We start from the raw sequence: 27,218 nt of genomic DNA on the forward strand, positions 1-27,218 counted from the left end.
AGATCACTCCTCTTTTTTTAAAGATTTTATTTACTTATTCATAAGAGACACACAGAGAGAGAGGCAGAGATGTAGGCAGAGGGAGAAGCAGGCTCGCCATGGGGAACCCTATGCAAGACTTGATCCCAGGGTTCTGGGATCATGACCTGAGCCAAAGGCAGACGCTCAACCGCTGAGCCACCCATGTACCCCAAGACCATTCTTTTTATTAAGAATTTATGGGTGGCTGAATTCCTTTTCCAGAATCCACAAACTCTCTGCCCAGTGGTTTAGTTTGTTGTATCAGTTTTCTCACCTAGGGAGGATACTCTTTGTGGACATCAGGTGAACATCTGTTTCATCTGTGGACATCCCACTGCCTATAATGGCATCTGTGAATGGAGTTAAACATCTACCTCACTCAGTTAAGAATATCTTCTTGTTTTTAAGCAGTATCCTCGAATACAAAAATATACAGAAAAAATATACATAAATTCTACAAGTAGGAAAAACATTTTGTCTGTTCTTCTCTAATTTCCAAATTCTTTTTTTAGCATTTCTCAATGTCTCCAATGAACTCTCTAATCTCACTGCTTCCAACACCATCACTAACAGCTTGTCACCCACACTCCAAAAACTATAGCTTTAGGGCAGCCCTGGTGGCTCAGGGGTTTAGCAACACCTTCAGCCCAGGGCGTGAACCTGGAGTCCCACATCAGGCTCCCTGCATAAAGCCTGCTTCTCTCTCAGCCTGTGCCTCTGCCTCTCTCTCTCTCTCTGTTAGCAATCATGATTAAATAATTAAAATCTTAAAAAAAAAAAACTATAGCTTTGATGGTCATCAATGATCTATTGCCAAACACAAAGACTTTTTTCAATCCTTGTTATTTTTTAATGCCTACAGAATTTAACCTTGATGACTACCCTATTTTCTTTCCATTTTTAATAATGAAACTGTGCTATAAGGTCTCTCCCTGTTCTGCAGGATTCTCTTCCTCCTTCCACTTTCTGATTGTGGATGCTTACTCGGTCTTCTTCAATTCAGTAAATGAATAGTTCTTAACTCTCTCCCATGGGATAATCATGCTATGAACACACAATCTCACTACAGTGTAAAATACAATAGTTATAGTTGCATCTCAAGGTGCATTTGAGAGCACACCAGACACCAGGCTGTGACCCCTACTCTGCCTCTTTCCCCATGAGAATCCATCTCTTCTCATCTTCTCTCATTAAAATACAGATGGCTCAGGAAACCATAACTTCTGTCCTTCCTGACCTCTGTACAACTGCCCAAGGTTTTCTTCTTTTTTTTAAAGATTTTTTTTAAATTTTTATTTTATGATAGTCACAGAGAGAGAGAGAGAGAAAGGCAGAGACACAGGCAGAGGGAGAAGCAGGCTCCATGCACCAGGAGCCCGACGTGGGACTCGATCCCGGGTCTCCAGGATCGCGCCCTGGGCCAAAGGCAGGCGCCAAACCGCTGCGCCACCCAGGGATCCCCCAAGGTTTTCTTCTTGATGTAGAACTTCATTTGATATCCTGTACTCACAAGGAAAATAACAAGAGCTAACATTTATTGAGTTTTACAATGAGCTAGGTACTGTTCTATGTGCTTCATTTTCATTTCTTAGCTCACTAGTCCTCGTGAAAACCCTATAATTAGGTACTAGTATTATTTACCCTTTGCAGATGAGAAGGCAGAGACTTTAAATTCTTTGAGATTAAAAATAAAAAATAAAAATAAATTCTTTGACATTATACAAGTTACTAAGCAGCAGAGCAAGATTATGAATCTAGGCACTGAACTCATAAGCTAGAGCTCTTAACCACCACTGTATTGTCCCCCACGCTCATCGTACACTAGCTTACAAATAGAATTAAGTTATTGATTAAATTCTTTCTTTTGGGGGCCCAGACGAGGAGGGACTACAAAATTTTTAAAGATATGTGCCTCGGCAAGGCTTGCTATAGTAAGACAGTGTGGCAGCATGACATACCATTAAGAGCATAGTTTCCAAAATCAGAATCCCTGGGTTCAAATGTTACCTTCAACAATTTAATAATTCTATGGCTCTGGGTAATTTATTTGACTTTAATTCCTCACTCTCCTCAGCTACAACGTGGGAATAGGATACCCGATGGGAATAGGTACTTGATGGCAAAATGAGATACTGAATGTAAAGTCCTTAAAATATTTCCTAATACATATAAAAGCATTCCATAAGTGTTAGTTTTCCTTATTATTACACTTTCCTGAATCACAGAAGGACAATAAGAAGGTGTGTGATGAAAACTATCTGGACTTTGAACAGACTGTGAACTGTAAATACCATCCATCATTAAAAGTAACCAAGATTCCTTAGAGAAATGGCTGCTTCTAGGTATGGGCAGGAAATGCCTAAAATGATCCTGGAACATGATATGATTCCTGAAACTAAGGAAGGCATCAAAAACCTCATGGCTCATGAAAAATGGAGACAAGAGCCATCTAGAAGGGTCCAACTGGTCAAAGACATTAATACAAAAAAAATGATGCCAATGGATTGAAACATGTTTTAAATATCACATGAGGTAAGTTGATAACTCATAATGATACTCTCTAAAAACCACCACCACCACATTTAGCCAACTAATAACATTGCAAAGTTGCCAACTTATTATTCTGAAAATTTACAAATAAAGATAAATAAATATTAAAGCATTTTTTATGAATTAGCTTTATTTTTTTTAGTTCCCTTATTACCAGCAGGAAAATAAAGAAGAGTAAAAATTGTAAAAACAAACAACCAAAAACCACCTCTTGGAAACCCCTAACATAACAGACTTAGGCAATAATCCTTAATGGATAAAATGGTGAAAGGCTGATGGACAACTTTATGACAGATGGATCAGAAGCATAGCTCCCGAACTCACTGATCAGTCTTAGAACTAAGAGTAAACAATCTGCTGCCCCATTCCTCTGAAAGCAATATCACAGAAATACATCACCACCCATGTAGTACAAACTAGTCTCATAGCCTCCTGAGTCTGATTTTGGCCACAGCACCCTTGCTCATGCCATTCCCCGGGCCTGCTATTTCCTCCCTTCTCCATTGATCTAAATCCCACCCATCTTTATAGGGGTAGAACAGAACTCACCTCCTTCAGGACACTCCCTGATCTTTTCTTAGGAAAACCATATAGTTCTTCAGAACAAGGATCATACATTATATCCCAATGCCTAGGAGCTTTCTCAATGCCATGAAGGTTTTCAGTGTAAACATGTTGATTTAACTGAGTATTTGATATATAACTCAGATCACTGAATTTTAGGAGTTGGGGAATCAAAGAAGTAAAAAGGTTAGAGATTTTAAATTAACAGTAGGTTGGAAATTGGTACTTGAATTTCAAATGCAGTATTACACTTGCTGTCACCTTGGGCCACTCACTTATTAACAGCTCTTAGCGTTTGGCTCTAAAATATTAGATGAAAAGTCTAAATTCCCCATTTTTTAATACATGGATATTGCACTTGCCTCTGGAAGGGATTTCCCAAGGGCTTTTGTTGGATTGTAACTGGGAAAGATTATTACTGTATGTTACTCATCAGCAGAAGCTGAACTTTTTGTAAAAACACACAAAGCAAAACAGTCTCCCTGATCCACCACTTTTTAAAATAAAACAAAGTCAGTGAGAATAACCTGCAGGATGATTCTGAAGACCATATGAAGTAGGACCGCCATATCTTTTAAAGGTATTACATTCAATAAGGACATCCTATGGGCAGCTGTGTCCCCAGGAGAAGTATCCTCTTTCCCCCATAGCATTACAAGTATGCCATCTTGTAACTTGCAGCTCACAGGCTAAGATGTATAGGACAAAGGTAGAAATTTTGCTATCAAAGACTGTGACCCTGTTGAGAAACCACTAAGGTTTCCTGGAATATCACAGAGACGCTCTAGGACAGAATGTACAACAAGAATTGAATACAGAATGAGATTAGGTATTAAGAGGATAAATTCTACTTTGCCTTAAGAAAAGAGTGTTGCTCTCTGAGCAGGCCTTGTGTATTTAGGAAGGTCATGACCCACAGTCTGCCGTTCAGGTTGGAAGTGGTGGTAATCTCAACCAAACAATGAAGCCTGCACAGTTTGCCCTCACATTCACTCCCTGGGGATGCCCAGGCTGGAAGAGAAGAGAGTTGTGTCAGAATTAGCTGCACCCGCCACTAGTATTTAATGAACTCAGGAGGACACCCAAAGAGAGTTCATTAGCACATGAATGGGAAGGAAACATTCCTGCTGTGGAACTTTGATTTCTTTAAGGAAAGGGAGGCTGGTTCCATGAGAGAGCCCAACTGCAGTCATGTGATGGGCTAAGGGGATGAACTGGGGAAGCTGAGCGTGGGGCTGGGGGTATGAGTGTGCAGAGATTTTAGGAACCCAAAAAAAGAGGGCAAGAAAAGCAAGAAGCAGCAGTTCCTTTTTCTCTGCACTGGCCCAGCAGCACCAGGGTCCCAGAAGTTACCTGAGGCTTCTTGACCTTAATGATCCAGGTGGGCGGGACGATAACAGCAGCATGAGCCCCCAGGGAGCAGGGTTCCTCAATGTGATGCAGCATGAAGCAGGTCACCTTATTGTGAAACTGAGGAGAAAAACAGGCCAATAAACAATCCTAGGCAAAGGCCCCTGCTGCAGCAAGAAGGAATAGTACATGCACCCACGTGCACTCACCCCAACTCGCAGACCCTGAAGACACACGTTCGTTATCACTCCCCAAACAGCCCGGGAACTTAGAGACCAGATTTACAACTCATTCCCCTTCACAAACTGATAAAGAAATCAATTTTGTAGGTCAAGGCCAGCTAAAACTTTACAAGCTTTTATTAGGATATTTATATAATGAGGTCTCGGAGAGTTCTATTGATCCCAACCCTGGATGTTGCACTTGACTCGCGCTTGTTATGGACTTGATATGGGATAATGCTGAGGAGGCAATGAAGGCAAGCAGAGAGGCAGGTCCTCCCACTGGCCTCTCTTTTTTCTGATCATTGATGTAAATCCAGCACAGGTAGTCCTTCTAGTTTAGGAAGCCTGGGAAAGAAGCAAGACGTCTCTTCTAGAGAGTTCTTAATCTAAGAGGTAAAAAAGAAATTGCCTCTGCTGGGTTTGTCTGGGGCTGCTAAAAAATACAATGACCCTACCACACTTGATAAGTCTAAAAGGCTTCCTGTTTTTGAAAGGAAGAAAGTAAATGGAGACTGGTGATCATAACAATACCTCAGGATTAGTGGCTTAACTCTGCATCAATGGACTGAGTGACCATCATTTTCTGAATGTAAAGTGATAACGATGTGTGGTAACAATTTTTTCCTAAGAAACAAAATCCACATTATGCAATAATTGGGGCCTTAAAGATTTAATCCATGATTTTTAAAAACTTTTACATCAGTTTCTACTGAATTATACTTAATGGAAGCATAATGTGCCATCTTAACAGGAACGATTTTAAAAATGAAAGGGAGCACTGATAACAATTATGTTGGAACAACAAACATAAATCAGGACTGTCTCAGGAAACCTGGCAAATATGGCCATCCCAATTATGTCAGAGAGAGAATTTGTCTTCATTTCTGCCTATCTTCATATGATCCTGTAGCAAATTACTAATTAAGTATGAATGCAAAATAAGTTAGTAATTTCTCCTACCACCAGTTATTTGTGATCTGCAAACAGTGATATACTGGAGAAACATTATCTAAATATCTTCTTCAAAACTGATTTTCTTTTAGCAATTCAAATAAACCCCTAACTGCATGCCCATTGCATTTCTAAAATAGTCAAGATCGGGATCCCTGGGTGGCTCAGCGGTTTAGCGCCTGCCTTTGGCCCAGGGCACGATCCTGGAGTCCCGGGATCGAGTTCCGCGTCGGGCTCCCGGTGTGGAGCCTGCTTCTCCCTCCTCCTGTGTCTCTGCCTCTCTCTCTCTATGTCTATCATAAATAAATAAATCTTTAAAAAAAATAGTCAAGATCTCTGAGACAGTCTTTCAACTCTCAATTTATACCTGAGTACTCTCCAACCCAGACAAAGAGCTATCCAGATAAAGTCCAAAAATGCATAATTTTTACAAGGTGGAGTCAGAGCCTAAACCAAAAAACCTAGCTTTTGAACCCAGTTTTTTTTTCCCCTGCTGCAGAAAGTGCCTACAGACAGCACTTGTTTGACATCAGATATTCTTGAAGAGATTACCAATAGGGTTAAAATATATCCCCAATGCAATTTGTCTTAAAATGCTTTGTCTTAACTTTTTGTCATTTAACTGTTTGTCACTAACTCATCTTCTTGCAAAATCACCTACAACATGATTCAATTGGACTATGAATTAGTGACAAGAGAACATGTGCTTCACAGAAAGTAAGACTGAGTTCCCAAAATCAATGGATGCTGAAGAAACCCTCTCACCACAGCCTGGTTGCTACAGGAGTGGAGCCAATGTAGTCCATAGGAGCTCAAACTATCAATGATGTTATCCCACAAGTGGAGTCTCAACAGATCAGGGAAACTCACAGCATAGATGCTGTTAGTGACACCTGGAACCTGAATCAGTTTCTTTCTCTCCAGGTGGAGATACTGCCATAGTTTCATTCAAGGACTAGGATGACCTTACATTTATGAGCATGTTCTTGAACAGAAGCACAAAGATTATTTGTGTAAAAATTAATTGAAAGGAGATACAAATGCCTAGAAAATGTGGCAGGATGAGGATACAGTAAGCATTGAACTTTCCAGACTAGTGCATCCCTACCTAGTGACAGTAGGTTCTCTTGATACATAGGGAACTAGGGAAATTATGCTAGAGAGATATAGGTCAAATGTCATAAAATTCCCCAAATTCAAAAGCTTTTGCCCCACAAAAAATATCAATTTTATGTGTTTCAACTAAATGCATCTGCTCCTGCCCTGTGTGCTCATTTGGCTAGTTAAATCTGATGTATGTAGAGGGCTGAAGTCTTCCTGCAAAACCTTAACTTACCTTGAACACCGCAGTCCTTTCTTTTCAGGTTGTCTATGCAATGAGTGGACTCTATGCCACAGTCATACAGTCATTCAACAAAGTAGGTGAACTGAGAGATTACAGCAGAGGTCCACAAGCTTTTTCTACAAAAGGCGCAGCTAGTAAATAGTTTAGCTTTAAAGGGCCATACTGTCCCTGTTGCAATTACTCAACTCTGCTGTTGTAACATGAAAGTAGCTATAGACAATATGTAAATGATGGGCATGGCTGTGTTCCAATAAAATGTTATTTATAAGAACAGGCCATGTCAGATTTGGCCTATGGGCCACAGTCTGCAAACCCATGAGTTAGCATCGTCTGTTTAAAAAAAAAAAAAGAACAGGTGCATAAGCAAACAAGAAAATGAACAATCTGGTTGGAACAGAGGAGATAAACAATGGATAAAGGATAGATAAAAGAGGAAAACAGGGAAACTACCATTGGATCCTAATGAATATATATGCCCAAATGTAAAGAAGAGTTACATTTCAATGAGCATTTGCACAGCTGTAACCAGATCCAAGCCTAAAGAGAGTACAAGACTGTCCCTGACCCCAACGCAACCCCATAAAAGTCACCCACATCAAAAAACAGAAGAACCAAGATGGCTGGATTCCAGTGTTAGAGAGATTATCTAATGTTGCAAATTCCAACCATAGAGGAGTTATCAATAATCTAGTGTGGTGGAAGAAATACGTTCTAGGGATGAGAAGTCCTCGACTGTAGACCCAGGGTGAGAACCAGGGGAGGATTTCCCAGTCTCTGATCTTAGGTTTCAGTGTATATAAATGAAGGGGTTGATTGACCTCTCTAGTTTCTCCCAGGTCATATAGGCTATAGTTCTATAGTTTTAATCTATCTTTCTTCCTTCAAGGATCCTAGGTGAGAGAAATAATACATAAATTAGAACCTTCCACTTATAGACAGCAACTCAAGTAATGATGTAAGTCTACTTTGATAAAACATGAGCCCACTTTGTTTTATTTCATCCCCAAACTTACCGCCTGTTTGCACCAGGAACAGCTGATAGCCACAATCTCTTTACTGTGGAAGGAGAATTTTTGCTGGAAGCCCTGGGATGTTAGGATAAGAGATAGAGAATTTAAAACCACTTTAATCACAGCACACACTCGCCCTCCTGAAGTCCAAAGAAGTAAGGCCAGAAGTGGCCCACCACTCAAGGTGACTAGCACTGCAAATGCCACAGTTAGCACTTGTGTCCTCCACCCTCCACCATCCCAGAACTTCTCACTCCTGAATCATCTGTAATGTGAGAGGAGGCACCAGTATTTGCTGTGCCACTAACTACTCAAGTCAGCCACAAAAAGTTGTTTCTTTTCCCCAAATAAATGTGGTTCAGATAGAGTTTTATTATAAGTAAAAGGAAAGCCACTGTTGGGTCACATGGTTCTTTGTGATGATGGGCATCCACCTCAGAGGTTCTGCACGATACGAACATCTAAGAACCCACAAAGAGAGAAATTAAATATCAGAGTTAGGACCTAGAAATCAGGGTCTGGGTAGAGTCCAATGGTGTTGTAGGAAATTCAAACACTTTCACCATCCCCTTGGGACTCAAAATAATCAGCTTTCAATTTTTATTTTTCACTGGCAAGCAGCAATGAGATTAATGGAATAGCAAACACAATCCTCTTAAATGAATAAACAGAATTACTTATCCATCAAGAACAGAAGAGATGTTTTTTGGCGGCTGCTGTCCTTATAATTACCAGAGAGAAGTAGGCAGTAATGCTCAAAGAACTTTGGTTAGTCCTCCCAAAGCTTATCCATTTCTATCTGCCTGTGACATCTATAAGCCCAAATAAACTAAAGCAAGGCAATGACAAAAAACATTTGAAGAGAGGATTGTGTAAAGTGATCAAAAGAAAACAGAAAGATGTAATGGGCAGGGAAGCTATTAAGGTCCTGGCTGAAAAAGTCTTGCCTTAATGTGTATAGATCACTGTAAGAAAAAAAAAATCAATTTACACATTATTAAAAGAATTCCCGATGGTACTTTTCTGCAGTCCCCAGAATTTCTACCAGTCTGTAGTATTTTATATACTATGGAGCACTTTCTCCATTTTGAGCCTCTCCATTCTCTTCAGTTCCTAAAGCACATTCACGTTCTCCATCTGCTTCTCTCATCTCCTGCACAAAACAAACCAGGATGGCTCTCAGCCCTCTATGCTCTGACTCCTCCTTGAATCCTTTTCTTTTGTCCCATACTCAAATCTCACTTCCAGAAACACGACTTAACATCAGACCTTCCTGGATTTTGAAAAACTTCTCCACCAGTCCCCCTTTCTCAGCAACTGAAGTGATAGCAATCATTCCAAGAACAAGGGGGTTGACGCAGCAGGCTGGAGATCACTCTCCTTACAAGGCCAGCTCGCAAAGTTGGCCCTTGGCTGGTATGTAGAAACTTGGATTTCAAGAGTTCCCCAATTCCCCCAAACAGCTCAGAGTGGCTCACTACATCTAATGTGTTGGTACAAACAATGTGGTTTATGCTGCACACCTGCTTTCCTCCAGCAGGTCTGGGACTTGGGTGTGTGCCAGGCAGGAGGTGCTTATGCAACCAGCCCCCCAGTAAAAACGCTGGGCACTGAGCCTTTAATGAGACTAGGAGACAATCTTTCACATGTGTTGTCACAACCCATGTGGCTCTGTTAGGAAAGGACTTTTAGAAGGTTGCACCTGGTTGTCTCCAGACTTTGCCCCATATGCCTTTCCCTTTGCTGATTTTGCTGTGTGGCCTTTCATTGTAATAAATCACAGCCGTAATACTTACTGATTCCTGTAATCCTAGCAAATCTTCCAAACAGGTGGTCTTGGGGACCCTAACGCACTCACCTCTCCCAAACAATGCCTCCTTCTGTCGGTGATACTATCATTTCCCAAAAGGAAGCACCGCTTGTAAAACACATATGGATCAATTATTAGGACAGGTGTGGTGTTCACTGCTGCACGGCCAGCAACAACCCACACATCCCCCAGCACTGAGAGAGCTGCCTGATAGACACGGCTTAGAAGAGAGGACACAGAGCCCAGGGGCCAAAGGATTAGGCATGCAGGTCCTTTCAATTCAACGTGATATAATTCGATTCAAGATGAGTCAATGTGACACAAGATGGCACCAAATAGGAAGAAATGAATTCATACGGGAAGTGTTTGCCAAGTTCCCCATCATCTCTCAGGCTACTCCTGATGGACTAGGTAAAAGAGGGATGAATAAAACTTCCCTTTGAGCCATAGCAACCATTTGTAACTGTGTGAGGAAGGAAGCTGTAGCCAAGAGCAAGTGTACTAAAGCTGGTGCAGTGTCTGCACAGGGACTCCTGCAGCCAGCCCTGGCTGCATGGCTAGGTCCTTCCAGCCTGCTCCTCACAGGCAGCAGACAGCAGGCTTTTCAAGTGGTCACTTCACATCTGGATGTCTGCCCCATTTGCTAACTTGTTGCTCTTGGGATAGTCTGTTTCCCCCTGGCTTCTTCATTCCATCCTGGCACAGCCACCAGGGAAAATGCTACTTCTTACATATCAGCATCATCTCAAAATACTCAACTATTTCTTTCCTCAAAGCTACAGAATCAACTATTCCTACTGGCATTTAGAGCCACCCATAATCTTCCCAATTTTTAACATCAATCTGTCACCCTATTATAAACTCCCATGTTTAGAGGAATGGATTTAATTTAATTTAATTTAATTACATTTCCAACATGCTTTATTCATTTCCATGTTTTGGACAATTTTTTCTGTTATCTTCAAACCATCATCTAGAATGCCCACCACTGTATCACCTATGGCATGTGAATTTTACTTCCACTACAAAAATCCAAGTCTTCTAAGATCACTTCAATTCACTGTGATCTCTCCTGATAAATTGTAAGCCTTTTTTTTTGGTCCTCCCCTTAGCATTAATAAACAGCTACTCTAAGTTGCTGGTTATTTTATGTGTACATGAATTTGAGAGAAGCCCTTGTAATTTTTTTTCCCTTTCTTTTTAAGTAGGCTCCAAGCCCAGTGCAGAGCCCCATGCACAGCTTGAACTCATGACCCTGATACCAAGACTGGAGCTGATATCAAGAGTTGGAATTTAACTGCCTGAGCCATCTAGGCACCCCATAATATTTCTTAATAGGTCTCTACAATTCACCATAGTTTTTGAAAATCATTGACATGGTATGTTTTCTAATTGAACAAGAAAGTCATTGCCACCACGTGATCCAATTAAAAATTTTATGCTATCCAGACCCTAAAAACCTAACGCAAACCACCTGAAAATACGCCCCTACCTGCATCTTCCTCCAACCCCTACAGACAGGGCAAGCATACAAGGATTCTAATTGTCAGTTGTTAAGTCTGTGACACTGACAAGTGCATGGCTGACCATCAGTATAGTAGAACCAGTGATGCAACAGCAGTAGCCAACCAGAAGTCTGAATGCTGCTGTGTCAGATGTATTGGTAAATAGTCTTAAATGCTATCGTTACACAGCCACTTTTCTATTAATTCATACAGCAGATGACTATCAAATAGAAGCTGACAGAGAGATGGAAAAACTGAGAATGGTTTTTGGACCTTCTAATAATTATTAGCCTGGTGATCTTAGACAAATCACTTAACCCTTCCGATTTCTTCCTTCACCTGAAAATGAAAATAAAAAGTACAAATTTCTTCTATACCCCAAAATGGTTTTAAGTATACAATGAAGCAATTTTATCTGCGAGATCTTTACAACACAGCAGATATAAATGAAGGAATACTTTTATTGCTAAGATCTATCAACAGGAACCTCTCCCATTGCCTTGCTGATGAAGCTCTGCAGTGACTGATAGGACCAGTGACACGGTATCTGATGGTATTGAGTGTGTGTATTAGCCCACCCCTCTACTGAACATTGGCCTTCTGGCTTCAGGGAAACAGATGCAGCCCACTTAGGCTGTAGTCTCAACAGCCAGGCTGATACCAGAAACAAACAGCAAGGCCATCCACAATGAGGGCTCTGGGCACTGCGCTCATACAGAATTGTAGGTCTCTTAGAAACGAGGTCTGTGCTTTGTTTTTGGATGCTGGTCTGGAAGAGTCACAGCAGCCATGGCTTCAGGGTTATTGTCTAACATAGAGACATAAATAGAACCACATCAAAGCCTTCATGAACCAAGTTCCCACAGACCACCTGCAATGGGGAGATTTTGGCTGGGATCACAGCAAAAAGAGCCAGATTCCTAATTACCCATTTTTAAATACTGGCCCAAATCTAATATCATGGTACTGACAGATGCCCTTACTGAATTTCAGCTGACTATGATTTTTAAGGCTATTTTGTTCATCACTATCAAAGAGTAAAATAGGGATGTGAGGTCATATGCTTTGGATCTAACTGACTGCAGAATTATAAATGCCATGAACCCTGAGAGATAAGGTCATTTATTTTGGGGGGTTGAGTTTTTTAATGAAATTGAGTCCTTGGAATAAAGTTTAAACAATATTTCTTCCGAGTATCTAAAGCTTTGCTGTCTCTTTTTCTTCTGCAATCTAGGGCATATACCAAATGGCCCTCAGTTCTACAGCTTTGGCTTAAACCAGAAACGAAGGGCTTTACTTGAAACAAACAAATGATTTTACTGTTTATGTATTTTACTGAGGTTTGAATAAGGGGATCTCCTGATCACCGCCTGATTCTCTGTTTGACTTTGTTTTATCCAACAGTATTGTTGATACTGCTCTTGCCTCCAAAACTTTAAACAACAAAAACAAAATAAACCTCTACATATCCACTCCCATGTCCAAGATTCACAAAGTATTGCAAAAGGCAAACCCAAGGGAATTATAAGACTAAGTTAATATTTATCTCAAAACAGAGAACTTGAAGCATTTTTGCTCAAGTACTTTCTATAATTTTTGACAAATGTCTAGTTTTATACATTTTATATTTAATATCTAAAACCTTCATCAGATGCAAGTTCATTACTTCTAGAAAATAAAAATGAAATTCCAAAATAAACTGCTATACCACTCTTATAAACTTATCCAATGGAATACAAATACCACAGTGATTCAATACAATGAAAAAGGAAATGCTATCAATCAGAGCAGAACCTCGCTAAAGATCTCAAACTGGTTGTGCTGTTTCAGTATGAATGCTTTTAACCAGCTTAGGCTCACAAACAACCATGACATTTGAGCACCACCAGCTGAAGCTGATAAATAACTAAGACCTCTGAATGACCTCAGAGTAGGCCCACACCGACCTAATTGAAAACATGTTTTTAGCCAATGAAAAATGGTACTTGTATGACCTTTGAGTGACCCAGGCACAGACCCACACCAATCTAATCTAAACAATCTAAAACCTTTTTCCTGACTAATAAAAAAAATTACACTTGTTTTAACCAACTATCTAGAGACTCATGGACTAATTCTGCCCTATGCAGAGTACAACCTTTAGTCTTTAACAAAACCACCATAAACCAATCCGTTTCCTACAATATACAACTTGTTGACTTTTTCCCCTCAGCAAACTATTTAGTCCAGTCTTTTTACCGGTATGTGTACTCTTGCCTGACAATGTGAATCAGTAGATACTGGGCTATTTTTATAATATGTCTTTTTCCTTGGTCCTCCAATGGTGAAAATTTAGTAGTATTGATATACATGCTCACCCTTACGGTTAGTGCAGCTTTATAATAGCCAAGATATGGAAGCAGCCTAAGTGTCTACCAATGGATGGATAAAGAAGATGTACACATACACACACACACACACACACACACACACACACACACACAGAATTACTCAACCATAAGAAGGAACTCAGCCATAAAAAAGAACATGGAATATTACTCAGCCATAAAAAAATGAGAAATTGACACTGGGATAACATGGATGGACCTAGAGGGTATTATGCTAAGTGAAATAAGAGAATGACAAGTACTGTATCATTTCACTTTCTGGGGAATCTAAAAAACAAAACAGATGAACAAAGAACAGAAAGAGCAAGGACAGGGGTGTGGGTGGGCGGATGGATGGGCAAAATAGGCAAAGGAGAGTGGAAGGTACAGGCTTCCAGTTACAGAATAAATAAGTCACAGAAATAATAAGCATAGCATAGGGAACAGAATCAATGGTTTGTAATAGCATTGTATGGTAACAGATGGCAATTATGCTTGTGATCATAGGATAGCATACACACTTGTCAAATCACTATGTTGTACACCTGAAACTAATATAACATGTCAACTGTACTTCAAGGAAACAAAAAGTACAGAAAAAAATGGCAGCATTAATTTTCTAGTTTATGCAGCATTACAGTTTATTTACTCATAAAAAATCTAATTTACCTGAACTTCCTAAATTTCCTCTACTGATTTTACTAGGCTTATTTGTAGGAATAAAGCTAAATTTGTAGCAATAGTCAAGATTTTCAAAATGTAAACCTATGTGGTCATCTAAAATGAATTATAACAAATGATGTCTTTATAAATGGAAAGCAATGTTTTTATGACTTCTTACAGCACTGCAAATTATGAATCTAGTGACTTTATTAGAATTATCTTATATTCTTATCTATTGGGTTTAATTATAATACACTTTGCAGTATTAATTAAAGGCTCTGAAAATTTACTAATGCCCTTATTGTCGATAATATGCTCTTGCTCTAAAGTAATCACTGACTTACACACAGATTGACACTTTATTATTTTTCAATAAAACCTTCTGCGTCCTTCCATTCTAATGTTGCCAGTAATTACAATGCATTAATCAGTGCAAATCAGTCTTATTATCCTCACAGTTTCTGTTTTTGCCATTAATTTATCTGAAGGCTCTTGTCATAAACTACAGATCATAAATTGAGGAAGCACAATTTAGGGCACAGTCATCTTAGTAAAGTTAACACTGCTACCATGAACTTGTCAGGCTGTTTGAAGAGTCTTAAGACTTGATTTACAGAACTTAGTCATTTCAAAGACAGATGACTTCATTGAAACAGACAGCTTAACCTAGGACCTTGCAATTAAGAAATAATTAGAATTAAGCCTATAACAATGGCTACTGATTTACATTTTAATTTACATGTCAACTATTTTTAACTGTGACATTTATATTTCATAGTTTTATGACTATCCTTATTCTAGGACAAAAATGTCTTATACAGATACTGGGAGTTATACTCAATATGGCCAAAACTGTATATAAAACATTACCTGTTGGGTTTATATCTTTGTCCTAAAATACCAGGGACGTTCTTTACATGAAAGTATTTTCCTAATGATACAACCAGCTACAATTATGGTAATGATCATCCATGAAAATTAATTTCATCTGATTGTCTCATAATTGATACTTACCAATAAAACTATAACACTGATAATATTCACCAAGCAGGTTGTTTTGTTTAAAAACAACTTTTCCCAAAGATAGGATTGATGTTACTACAGTTACCAATAAAAATGATTGCAGCTTTTCTGAGAAGCCATATAATCTATAATCTTGCTGACAGTATGACATTCCAGGAGATAATTGGCTGTACTTTTACCCTTAACTAATGGAGGAAAATGCTCTTCTGCTGGCAGAACTAACGATGCTTTCTTTCTGGGCAAACTTAGGCTATTTTGCTGTAACAGCCCCAGACAGCTGAGAAAGAGAGTTAGAAAATTTGCCAAAATTAGTTAGATTGTGTCCCTCCTGGCTTCATGAATTTATGTCAGAGTAGCATCACCATAAAATGTATGCCTTTAGAGAAAGAAAGGATTCTGCTGTCTAGAAATAGCTTTGACTTCATTTTAAGGGTTTGATAGTCCACTGATGGATTTTCTAGCTATGCCTAATAGAGCCACTATTTCTGTGAGATTTTGATTGTCTCTTCCTCTATCACAGCAATTCTGACTTTCCTGCTGTACTTAATGAGGACTATTTTTTGTTCCAGTTTTCAAACACCATCTCATGTTACATTACACTTCCTGATAGTACTTCAAATGACCTAATAACTTTTCACATCAATGTGCCCGGCCAGGGAGGTATATGGGCATTAAGAAAGAACAGGTTTCATCTCAAAAGATCTAGCTGTAGGACATAACCAGTATTTACCAGCTAGAATGGGAAAGTGCATATGGGATGGCATCCTGAGGGTTCAGAATAAAAGGGGATAGGACTTTAAGCTGGATAAAGACGTCTCTCAATGTGGGAGCACTCCTCTACAATAGAGCATTTAACACATTACCAGGAACCCCAGAAGATGATACTAACATTCAATGGCATTCTGAAAACTTGAATAAAGAGGGTTTATTTAAATGAAGTAGAAATGCCAGGATTGCTATGATAGAGGAAGTTGTGAAAATTTCACAGAAATAGGCATGATAGAATTGTTATATTAAGTACAGCTGGAAAATCCACTACTGGACTCTGTTCTGCAAGAGGTGGCAAAGGATACTCCCCTTACAAAAGCAACAAAAGCTGGTAAGAAGGATACCATCATTGTTGAGAAGCTCTCCTCTGTAGATTAGGTCTGATGATAGGAAATGCCTTATAGAATGAGCATTCTGACAGCAACGAGGGCTATGGAATCCCAAAAAAATAGGACCACATGGCAGCAATTAACCATTGAAGCAAGGTGGGTACAATCACAGCAAGATTGAAGTTGCAGCCAAGGGGGCTTGACCTACAAAGAGCTATCAAATGGTTAATACAGCAATAACTCCCTAGAGGCAAGATGGAGTACAGATAAAACAGGTATTGTTCAATCTAACAATCACAAGAAATCAAGAATGGAGAATCAAGAGATATGAAGACCAATGCTCCCACAGGTCATAATCTTTTGCCTCATTTCTGGACATAAGGCAGTTTTCAAAGATAAAACTCACTGATTAGAGACAGCAAGTCTACCAGAGAAAAATCCTACAACATCATAGTAGGGGTCTATGGCAACATTTCCTCAGCCTCTAAAAGAGGATATAGACATTTACTTGGGTAGTCGTACACTGGGGAGGCAGAAATATCCAAACATTCTGAAGACTACTGGACAAGAGTCCAAGTTGATCTGTATACCCAAGGTTCTGGGTATGAAGCAACATCTTGGTGCCCTTTTAGAGTAGGGACATACGAAGTCCAATTAGAAAAATGAAGTCCTGGGGATCCCTGGGTGGCTCAGCGGTTTAGCGCCTCTGCCTTTGGCCTGGGTGTGATCCTGTAGTTCTGGGATCAAGTCCCATATCAGGCTTCCGGCATGGAGCCTGCTTCTCCCTCCTCCTGTGTCTCTGCCTCTCTCTCTCTCTCTCTCTCTGTCTATACTAAATAAATAAACAAATCTTTAAAAAAAAAAAAAAAAAAAAAAGTCCTGGGCCAGGACCAGTTCACAGAGAGTCTACTGGCCTCACAAATCCACCAGAATTAATTTTCCTGCTCCCTAATTGTGTAATTGGAGTAAACATATCTGGTATATTCAGCAGAACTCCAGTCATTGGTTTCTTGGCCTGTTATGCAAGAGCTGGCATAGGGAGGCCTTAAGCCCAAGTGAAACCATAAACCACTCTCCCTGTCATATCTAAATCAAAACCAATGTCACATTCTCAATTAGGTGATATTAAATGATTAATTTTTAAGTTATGGTAATGGTATTGTGTTTATGTTTTTAAAAATTATTACCTGTTTACATGCCACCCATACAGACTACAGGAAGCCATGGTGGTAGTCCCTAAAATATTGCCATTTAATGAGCTCCTACAAAACCAGACATTATACTGGAGATAATTCTGGACTACCACAAATTCAACCCAGTGTATCTAAAAGCAGGGATCTTCTGATCTTGAGTATATGACATATGGCCATTGATTTGGCAAATGAATTATTTTCCATCCCTTTCTGAAAAGAGAATCAAAAACTGTTTACATTCACTTGGTAGAGTTAACAGGGCTTTCAACTCCTCTGAATCCTATCCAAATGTAGTGCAAAGGGACCTGAGCCATATGAACATTCTGCAGACCACTTGGTTCACTCTATCAATGACATTGTGTCAAAATGGGTGTCAAGAAATGGCAAGTACGTTGGAGGTTTTAATAAGACAGAGGGTGGGGAAATAAATACTATGAAAAAACCCAGGATGCCTGGGTGGTTCAGTGGTTGAGTGTCTGCCTTCAGCTCAGGGTGTGATCTGGGATTTCTGGGATCAAGTCCCACATCAGGCTCTCTCCAGGGAGTCTGCTTCTTCCACAGCCTGTGTCTCTGCCTCTCTCTCTCTCTGTGTGTGTGTGTCCTCTAATCCAGAGTACAAACCAGGATCCAAAGAAAGATTATTTACCATCTGGTGAGACACACAGGTGTAAGATCATCCCATCCTATAACTCCTAGAGTCTCTGAGAAGTCATAAGTAGCTGGATTATACACAGGGGATGAATATAGTAATATATTATTGTGGGAACATTATGTGAAGAGTTAGGATCACTGACTTCCCAGCTAATAGCCATAAGCACTCCAAGACTGCTGCCTGAGAACAGAGGAAGCAAAGGAGACATGGTCACAGCATCCCAGGGTACAGGGAGTCCAGTTTCCTCATTTGGTTGACCATGCCAGTGGAAGACAAGGCCAGAAAAGAAAGCATGATGTGACACAAGGGGATACCTGAACCAAAATATAATGTTTATTGATTTTCTTTTAATCAAATTCCTCCAACTCTATTATGGCTTGAAAGTTATTGGGGGTGGTGCCAGCTACTAGGCTATCCAGTGAAGATATGTTTGCAAGGCAAAGAGCTTCTTCATCCAGATCCTTCCTACTATTCACATATCTAACCTCAAAGTTGGCTGTGCCTGAATACCTACTTGTTTCTTCTCTCGTCTTTCTTTCTTTCTTTCTTTCTTTCTTTCTTTCTTTCTTCTTTCTTTCTTCTTCTTTCTTTCTTTCTTGAAAGTTGTAGATAGTCTACAGTCTACTATGTAAGATAAAGCCCACAAGCCCCAAGGCAACCCCATAAAGAGTAGGGTAGATGGACCCAATGAAGGAAGATCATCTAAGAGTAGAGGACTTCTACCTAACCATGTAAAAGGTCAAATAAAAACCATTCTACTCTCCCTTCCTCCTCATCTTCCTTTTACTTTCTTCCCCTTTCAACCTATTTCATGTGTCCTTTTTATAAGCTAGAAAGGAACCAACTAAAAGTCACTGTGAACTGAGGAGATAACGCCAGTTATAATGGAGGGCAATACCCTTGAAGTAAAGACAAGTAGCCTTCCAAAGAAAAACTTGGTAATTGAAGCTACAGTATGATATTTTCTTTCCAGCACTGGTCAAAACAGTAAAATTCGTGAAACTTTTTCCAATTCTCACTCACCCTCAACACTCCTACCTCAGATAGCCAGTATTTCCTTGCAGCCCTCTTTTGTCAAAAATGCTATGCTGGTCAGCTCATCCCAGTGCTTCATCAAAAAAAGTCATGTGAATAAATAAACAAATTGGGAATTAATTGATGAAGAGTATATATACTCCCAAGTTATCTTGCTTTACCAAATCAAAACTGCCCTTTACTGAACCCAGCTTACTACTGATTACCAAAAAAAAATCTTTGTAGTATGTCTTAATGTCAGTTTAACCTTCCCAAAGGGTCCTTTTACTCCTAAGGCAGACCTTTCTTTGTACAATAAAAAAGGCCATAACCCAAATCTCTTGAAGTCAATAACTTGTGGAACCTATGGAGTTTTATAGCATGTGGCCATGGGACCTACCCTCTCCCCCACCGTCTTTTGCCCAGTGGCCCTGTACACCAAGAGGCCTTTCACCAGTCACACAGAGAGAGTAGACATAAATAGCCACAAAGTGAAGAGGCTGTCTCTTTCCAGGAACTGGATAATGGCCTAAGAGAGCAACACATTTCTTGTTTCTGTGTTGCCTTCCTGGGTTGAGTTCTGCCCAAACACAATAATGTGTCAACAAAAGTAATGCTACTCACTGATTTTCTGCTGAGCAAGGAATATGGCAGGCCAGGAGTCCTCAGGAGGGGGTTTTAACAAAATAGGAAGTTTTTTGTTTTTTTTTTTAACCATTGACCATGAAATTCACCATACAAGTGTATCCATCTCCCTTAAAACGTGCCAATACCTGTATTAAGACCCCTGCCTCTTGCAGGGAGTTCTACAACTCAAACACCTCTTAAGAAAAGGGACCTGGAGAAATAAGGCCTTTCAGAAAGGAAGAGACGTACTGAGCACTGGATTCAGGTGAGAGGACTCATCTATCTCGGGTGCTTATGAAGGCCTGGGGAGCCTCCTGTGATGGCCATGAGGTGCTGGGCCCCTTACCTTACCACACTGCTTACATTTTCCCTCCTGCCGACGCCTGTGCACCCAGTGATGACGCACAAAGTTCTGTGGGAAAACAAAATTAAATGAGTATGTTTAGATTGGCAAACCTCATTATTAGTTTTTTAAATGTTAAGCATATAGATTCCCATAAACCAAAACCTAAGCCCATATCAGCACGAAACCAAATATGTGTGTGTGTATGATTGGTTTAACAATAAACATGAATCCACTTAGAAAACTGAACCTACTCCCATGCCCAGCCACCTTCCATATTTATAGAAACCATTCATTGTGTCCTCCTGCCATGTCTTCCTCATGGCCACAACATTGCGCTCTTACTCTGCTTCCTTCCTAGTAAAAGGCTATGCTGATGTGGGAAATAACGGAAATATCCTCAGAGAGGTAAGAAGATGAGGGAGATAAGATGAAGCAATAATATCCATTTTTAAAAACAAATATGTATCAGGACACCTAGGTGGCTCAGTGATTGAGCATCTGCCTTCAAGTCAGGTCGTGATCCCATGGTCCTGGGATGGAGTCCTGCATCGGGACTTCTCCCTCTGCCTGTGTCTCTGTCTGTCTCTCTGCGTCTCTCGTGAATAAATAAAATAAAAATCTTTTAAAAACTTATAAAAACAAATATGTCTTTAATGCTTTATATATGCCAGGCAGGCACTGCACCTAACATCCATGCTAGATAGAGCTTCAAGAAACTGAGTTCTCAGAAAGAAACAGACCTCCTCATTCAGGACATACAGGATGAGAATTTTTCACTAGCTAAAGTGAAGGGAAAGAAAAGCTGAAGGAGAAAGATGACAGAGGCAAGAGATGTGGCCCCATCGTGACATGATGTTTGTGCAATGACATTATGTTTAAACTATCGCTGGGTTCTAGAAACTAGATCTGCTTTAAAGTCTATTCTCATCTTTGAGAATTGGCCTTCCCAAATAGACAATCACTTCTAGGCCGGGAGTTAAGTAGCCCCATTACTATTGCTGTTAGGATATATTATAGGGGAGAAAGTTGTCTTCAGGCCCTATGGCAGAAATAAACTTACATATAACTCATCCTTCTTAGACCAATATACAGAAATTATCTCCTTTTTTTTTCTTGCCCTTTTCTGAGAAAACACTTGACCTGACACTAACATGTCTATCATTGGGCTACAACCCATATTTCTCCCTTTAAAAGGCCCTTAAATGTATATTCAGTCACTCAGCAAATACTCACTAGATGTCTACTACCTGCTAGGCATCGTTTTAGGTATACAAGTATATAGGAAATTGATCCGTGTTGAGGAAAAAAAAAAAAAGTTCTATCAACACATGAAAGTGAGAGTAACAAAGACACCTGTAACAGACCTAAGCATCAGTTCTACAATGCCACCTCTGTTTCTCTTTATAATGTCAAATCGATTCAAGTTATAGATCCTGAAGGAATAATGTTTTTTTTTTAACTATAATAAGATATAGATAATTAGTTGAATTTTTTGTCTGGCTTTTCCCACTGAGGCAGTTTAATAAAACAGGGACACAATTCTTATATTGTTCTTAGAAAAAAGCTAGTAATAATATTTTTGAATACTAACATGTCAGGCACTTTTTAAAATGCTTTAAATGTAATAATGATTTCAATTTTCATGAGAATTTAAATGAGTAGAGGTGCTATTCAGTCAGTACATACCAGAAAAATCCCATGAGTCATTAAAATATTGAAACATTCCTATACTGGTTGATAAATTAGTTTAGTTCCCTGACCATCCTGTGGCTCCTCCCTAACTACCAGAGCACCCCCACCTCACCTCACCCCCTCAATATTGGAAACCATTTCTACCCTTATTATTAACAAAAATGTTAATTTTCGGCATAACAGGTCTCTGGGATTCTGTTCCAATGAGCTGTCTTTTGAAAACAAACCACATTGCCTGAGCAATGCCATTGGGTTCCCCTAGCCCCCTAGAAGACTAGGCTATGCCCAACTGATGGTGGCTCTCTGTGCAAGTTTAAATATCATACAATGTTGGGTCCCCTGCCTGGTTGTGGCTTTCAGAACAGTGGCAGCAAGTCAGGGAACCACCCAGTAATCAGTGTCCATACCACTTACAGGGAATGAAATTGCTGGACCCTGTACCTCTCTACTTCACAGGTGAGGCTGATCATTTTAGCTTTCCATCCACTCAAGTGATGAGAACTCTAGCCTACTGCCTGCTTAAGAACAGGGCTGGAGAGGACTGGGCCAGCTGCCAACAGTACTATATCTCAATTCACAACATTGTAGTGTACGTTATCAGAGGGTGTTGCTTGAATTATTATTATCATGCTCCTTTTAGAGATTGTAAAACTAAGTTATGGAGCAGTTACTTCAAATGTAAGGGTCAGAGCAAGGATTCAAACCCAGGCAGGCTGGCAATGGAGCCTATGCTCTTAACCACTATGCTGCTATGCCATTCCTCTGCTCTGAAAGCTCAGGATCAAGCACCTTCAATAAATGATATCAATGACAGTCAATAGTAGAAATATTGAATGCACAGAAGTGTCACACAATACTATAAGAGAAAAATTTACTGTAATTGCTGTTAGTTTAGCAGAAGCTGTGGGAAAATGAACAATATCATTGATGATAAGGGAAATTCTCTGCTTATGGAGATTATAAATCACCTAATGACCATCAATTTAAGGAGGGAAATGTTGGAAGAATTTGATGCAACTGCCTATGAAATCTGGGTTGAATCATGGGGTTATTTAGCTAGTGACAGCTCTAATCAAAAGATTAAACCAACAATTTCCAGAAATCAACAATTATTTAGAAATTATAAGACTGACTTAATGAATCATTTCTTTTGCAACATGTGTCATTTAGTAAGCAGATTTATAATACCACGTAGTTTAATCTGTTTAGGGAATAAAAGGGAACACTTTTAAATTGTTTATTTAAATATTAACATATGACTCAGGAAGTTGTTAAATATTTTTAATATCATTCTTCCTAGAAATTGGGTCACAGATTAAGGCACAGCTAAAGTAAGTGAAACAAAAGGACTCCTTGAGAAAAAACTGAGTAACTGCCTACCATCTGCAGCTCTGATTTGACAGGTCAAGGATTCTTCTATGAATAGATCTTCTTAGGCCTAACATAAATTCTTTCTATTGCTGCTTTAACACAGTTTGGACAAACATCCAATAAATATGTGTTGAGTAGAATGGAATTCTGAACCTAACCTTTTGATGACCAAATCATATAGTTACCATATAGTTATGGATCAATTGCAGTATTAATCGGGGGAAAAGCCCAGTTTCTATGGAATCACTGCTGTTTTCTGATCCTTATTCCCAAGCAATTTCATTTTTCACCATCTTTCCTTTTGATTATTATTCACATCTCCTAAATTATGGAGCAGAAATTAGACTTGAAATCCTTACACTAAAATGTGAGTGTTGACATACTGCTGTTAAGTTAGCAAAGCAAGGCTTCTAACCCCATGACATCTTTTTATTGCTTGTCAATAATCTCTGAATTATTCATACACTATCTTCAAGTACTGGGCAAAGAAATAGCTATTACTTATGGGTGTTAAAATCTGAGTGATACATTAATTCAGGGTTTATATTCAATATTGTTAGCAGACATTCATAACATACTTGCTCACTTATTTTCAAACACTAAGTTCAATTCCTAACATTATTCATAGAAAGCTTGAAAGAATCTTGAAATTACAACCTAACCTACATAGCATATGGCTAAGAAAACTGAGGTCCAGAAAGATTTCGCCTAGAGAAGTCGAACCAACATTCATTAACAAACTTCCACGTGTCAGACATTCCACAAAGTGTAAGGTACAGCAATGAACAATCCCTGCTCTAGGTCTTTGCACTTAAGATAGGACAAAGTGGAAAAGTAGTAGAGTTATGATTTGAACTCAGGCCAAACTATTTCTAAGGTGACTGTTCTTCCATTGACATTCGGTAAATTACCTGAGGTCTCTTAATTAAGAATCTCCAGTGAGTCATAGCCTACCATGAGTTTTATCTTCAAACTGTCCTCTTAGAACAAGAGTTCTTAGGCATTGAGGGAGAAAGTAACTCCTTTATCAATGCTTTCAGTCAACAGACAGTCAACAGATCACATCCTCTATGTCCTGGTACAGTGAGTTTGGGACAAATTCCATGAGTGACCTCAAATTCCATGAGTGACTTCAGGGGGACAACAAACAAGCAGAGGAGTACTACCCATAGATAATTATGACATACAAGGTGCTCCAAAGGGGCAGAACAAGGTGCTTTGATAAAGAACACTGTGTAACCTATTCGGAGGAAGTAACCTGTTCTGGAGAGGTAGGCTGGGGCAAGACTACACAGGGCTTAGTCTTGCAGAGACAACTCATGCAGAGACAACTCATGCAGAGACAAAGAGTTGGGTTATACTCTAAGTGCTATGAAAACTAGTGGAGCATTTTAAGTTAAAAAAAAATTACAGGATTGGATTTCTGTTTTAAATATCTCTCTTCAATCCCAATGGATTAAAGGGAAAAATTAAGGGATCGTGAAGAAGCTATTGCCATAGTCAAAAGACATCATGACGTCTTAGTCTAGGGTACTAACAGAAATGAAATAAGTAGATGATTTGAAATATATTTTATAAATAAAATTGTTAGGGTTGGCAAATGAATTAGATGTGTGGAATACATCAGAGAAGGAATCCATGATCTCCCAGTCTTTTTGACTGAGGAGCTGGATCAATAGCCATCTCATTTTCTGATGTGCAAAAAATTTGAAAAAAAAAAAAAAGATTTTATGGTGATGTTCATAAAGAGTTTAGTTTTAATGTGTTATGTTTGAGATGGCCGTGATACATTCAAGGGACATGTCAAATGGAATTCCAAGAAGTGTGGACCGGAACTGTAAAGTTAGGAGTTGTCAGCTCAGATGTGATTTTTAAAGCCATGAAATTGGATGAGCTCTCCCAACAAGAGTGCACTGAGAGAAAATGTGGCCAAGTACCAAGCCCAGAGGATTACATAGGAATTGGGAGGAGTGAACAATGAAAGAGTGGGAAGGACACTCCAAAGAAACAAGGGGAAAAAAAACAAAAAACAAAACAAAGAAACAAGGGGAAAATTAGGAAAGAGGTCATGACAGGAGAGAAATATAAGAATGGTGGAACATTGAATAATTTGAATATATTTGAAAGAATAAATATGAAAAGAACAGAAAACATCTAATGGATTTGGTAACTGGGAGATTCTGGCAACATTGAAAAAAAGCAACTTCAGTGAATGGATAGAGTGGAAACCAGATGAGAATAGGTTAAAATGACTAGGTAGTGATATAATGAAAACAATGATATAGACAACACTTTCTGGATGTTTAGAAGTGAATGCAAAACTGAGAATCAAACAGCAGTTAAGATACAGATGGTGGTTAAGAAATATTTTTGTTTTATTTTTAAGATGGGAGATGTCAGAGCATGTTTATGGTGATGGAAATAATCTAGAGGACTGGTGGAGAATAGAAGAAATATCAAGTCCTTGTTACAAAGACAAGAGCAGGTGTTCAAAAACACTTGTGGAGGAGGGTCCGGCTTCACAGAAGACAAGTGATACCACTACTAAAAACTAAAAAAATATACCCCTTGCATTAGAAAATAGTACCTATAAACACAATCTAGAGAGAAAGAGAGAAATGAAAGGACAGGGAGCTAAACGTACACATATGGATCCTGGGTTGGAAATTCATTCACTTCATCTTAAAAACACAAAACTATTCCTTCTACTGTCCTATAGGAATTTTTCCCTTCACTAGAACTCTGAGTTCTCTTCTGGCCAATGCTATTGTGCACTTGGATGGCATTGAGGGTACCCACAAGCCTATCACTCTTGTCGCACTTTCCTCACCCTATATATGGCCTGTCACCTTCCTGTTGCTGACATAATGGCCAAATACAGTGGGAGAAGACAAGTGAAAGGGACAACTATATTTCCCCTCTCCACAATCTCCACTCCCAAACTACCCTCCTCCCATGTTTTCTCCCAATCTTCTTGTATTTGTAACAGTAACAATAAGATCATTCTTTTTTCAGTGTCTTCTTCATTATCATTAAGATGTCATTGACCCTCTCTGTACTCACACTTCTCTGTTCCTTTTCTATACATTCATCTATTCTCATAACTTTAATTACTATCTATATGTGCTAGTGATTCACAAATGTCTTACCTCTAACCCAATCTTCATAGGCTCCAAACTCATATACCCATTCAACTTTCTACTGGGCATCTCCAACTGAGGCTCAAGGACACTGCATGCTTGAAAATTCTACATCTGAACTCATCACCTTACCTCCCCAACCCATCCTCAGATCAACTCATTTTCCAATGTTTCATTGGCTTTCCAGGCCAGAAGACTGGTTTACTCTGGGCTCCGCCATCTCCGTGTCCAGTATCCAATCAATATTACTCATAGTTCAGACCACCACTAGAGGAGCTCCTTAAATTCTCTCCATGCCTCCAATATGGCTGCTCTTGAACTGTATAGTATTCCCTCCACACTGTAGCCAGAATAATATATTTCATTTAAAATAGTTTAATGCCCCAGGGCACCTGGGTAACTCAGTTAGGGTTCTGACTCTTGATGTGGCTCAGGTCATGATCTTAGGGTTGTGAGATCAAGCCCTGCATCAGCAGGGAGTCTGCTTGGGATTCTCTCTTCCTCTCCTTCTGCCCCTCCCCCATCTCTCTCTCTCTCTCTAATAAAGAAATAAAATTTAAAAAATAGTTAATGTTCCACCTAAATTACCATGATGATAAAATAAACTTGTAGCACAGTGACAAGGACTTTTGTGTCCCAGCCCCTGCTTTATCCCTCAGATTTCACGTTTCTGTTATGTTCTTTCTCATCTTTGAGCTTGGAAG

General features: G+C 39.3%; 1 protein-coding gene across 1 annotated transcript in view; it reads right to left on the minus strand.

The window, feature by feature from the left end:
• DGKI (diacylglycerol kinase iota) overlaps window positions 1-27,218 on the minus strand; it is a 427,088-nt gene that overhangs the window by 214,931 nt on the left and 184,939 nt on the right. Inside the window, 3 exon segments of the mRNA XM_041753541.1 lie at window positions 4,489-4,605; window positions 8,019-8,090; window positions 20,312-20,377. Of these exon segments, the coding sequence (XP_041609475.1) occupies window positions 4,489-4,605; window positions 8,019-8,090; window positions 20,312-20,377 (255 nt within the window).

Source organism: Vulpes lagopus, chromosome 4 (assembly GCF_018345385.1).
Source record: "Vulpes lagopus strain Blue_001 chromosome 4, ASM1834538v1, whole genome shotgun sequence".
Lineage (NCBI taxonomy): Eukaryota > Metazoa > Chordata > Mammalia > Carnivora > Canidae > Vulpes > Vulpes lagopus.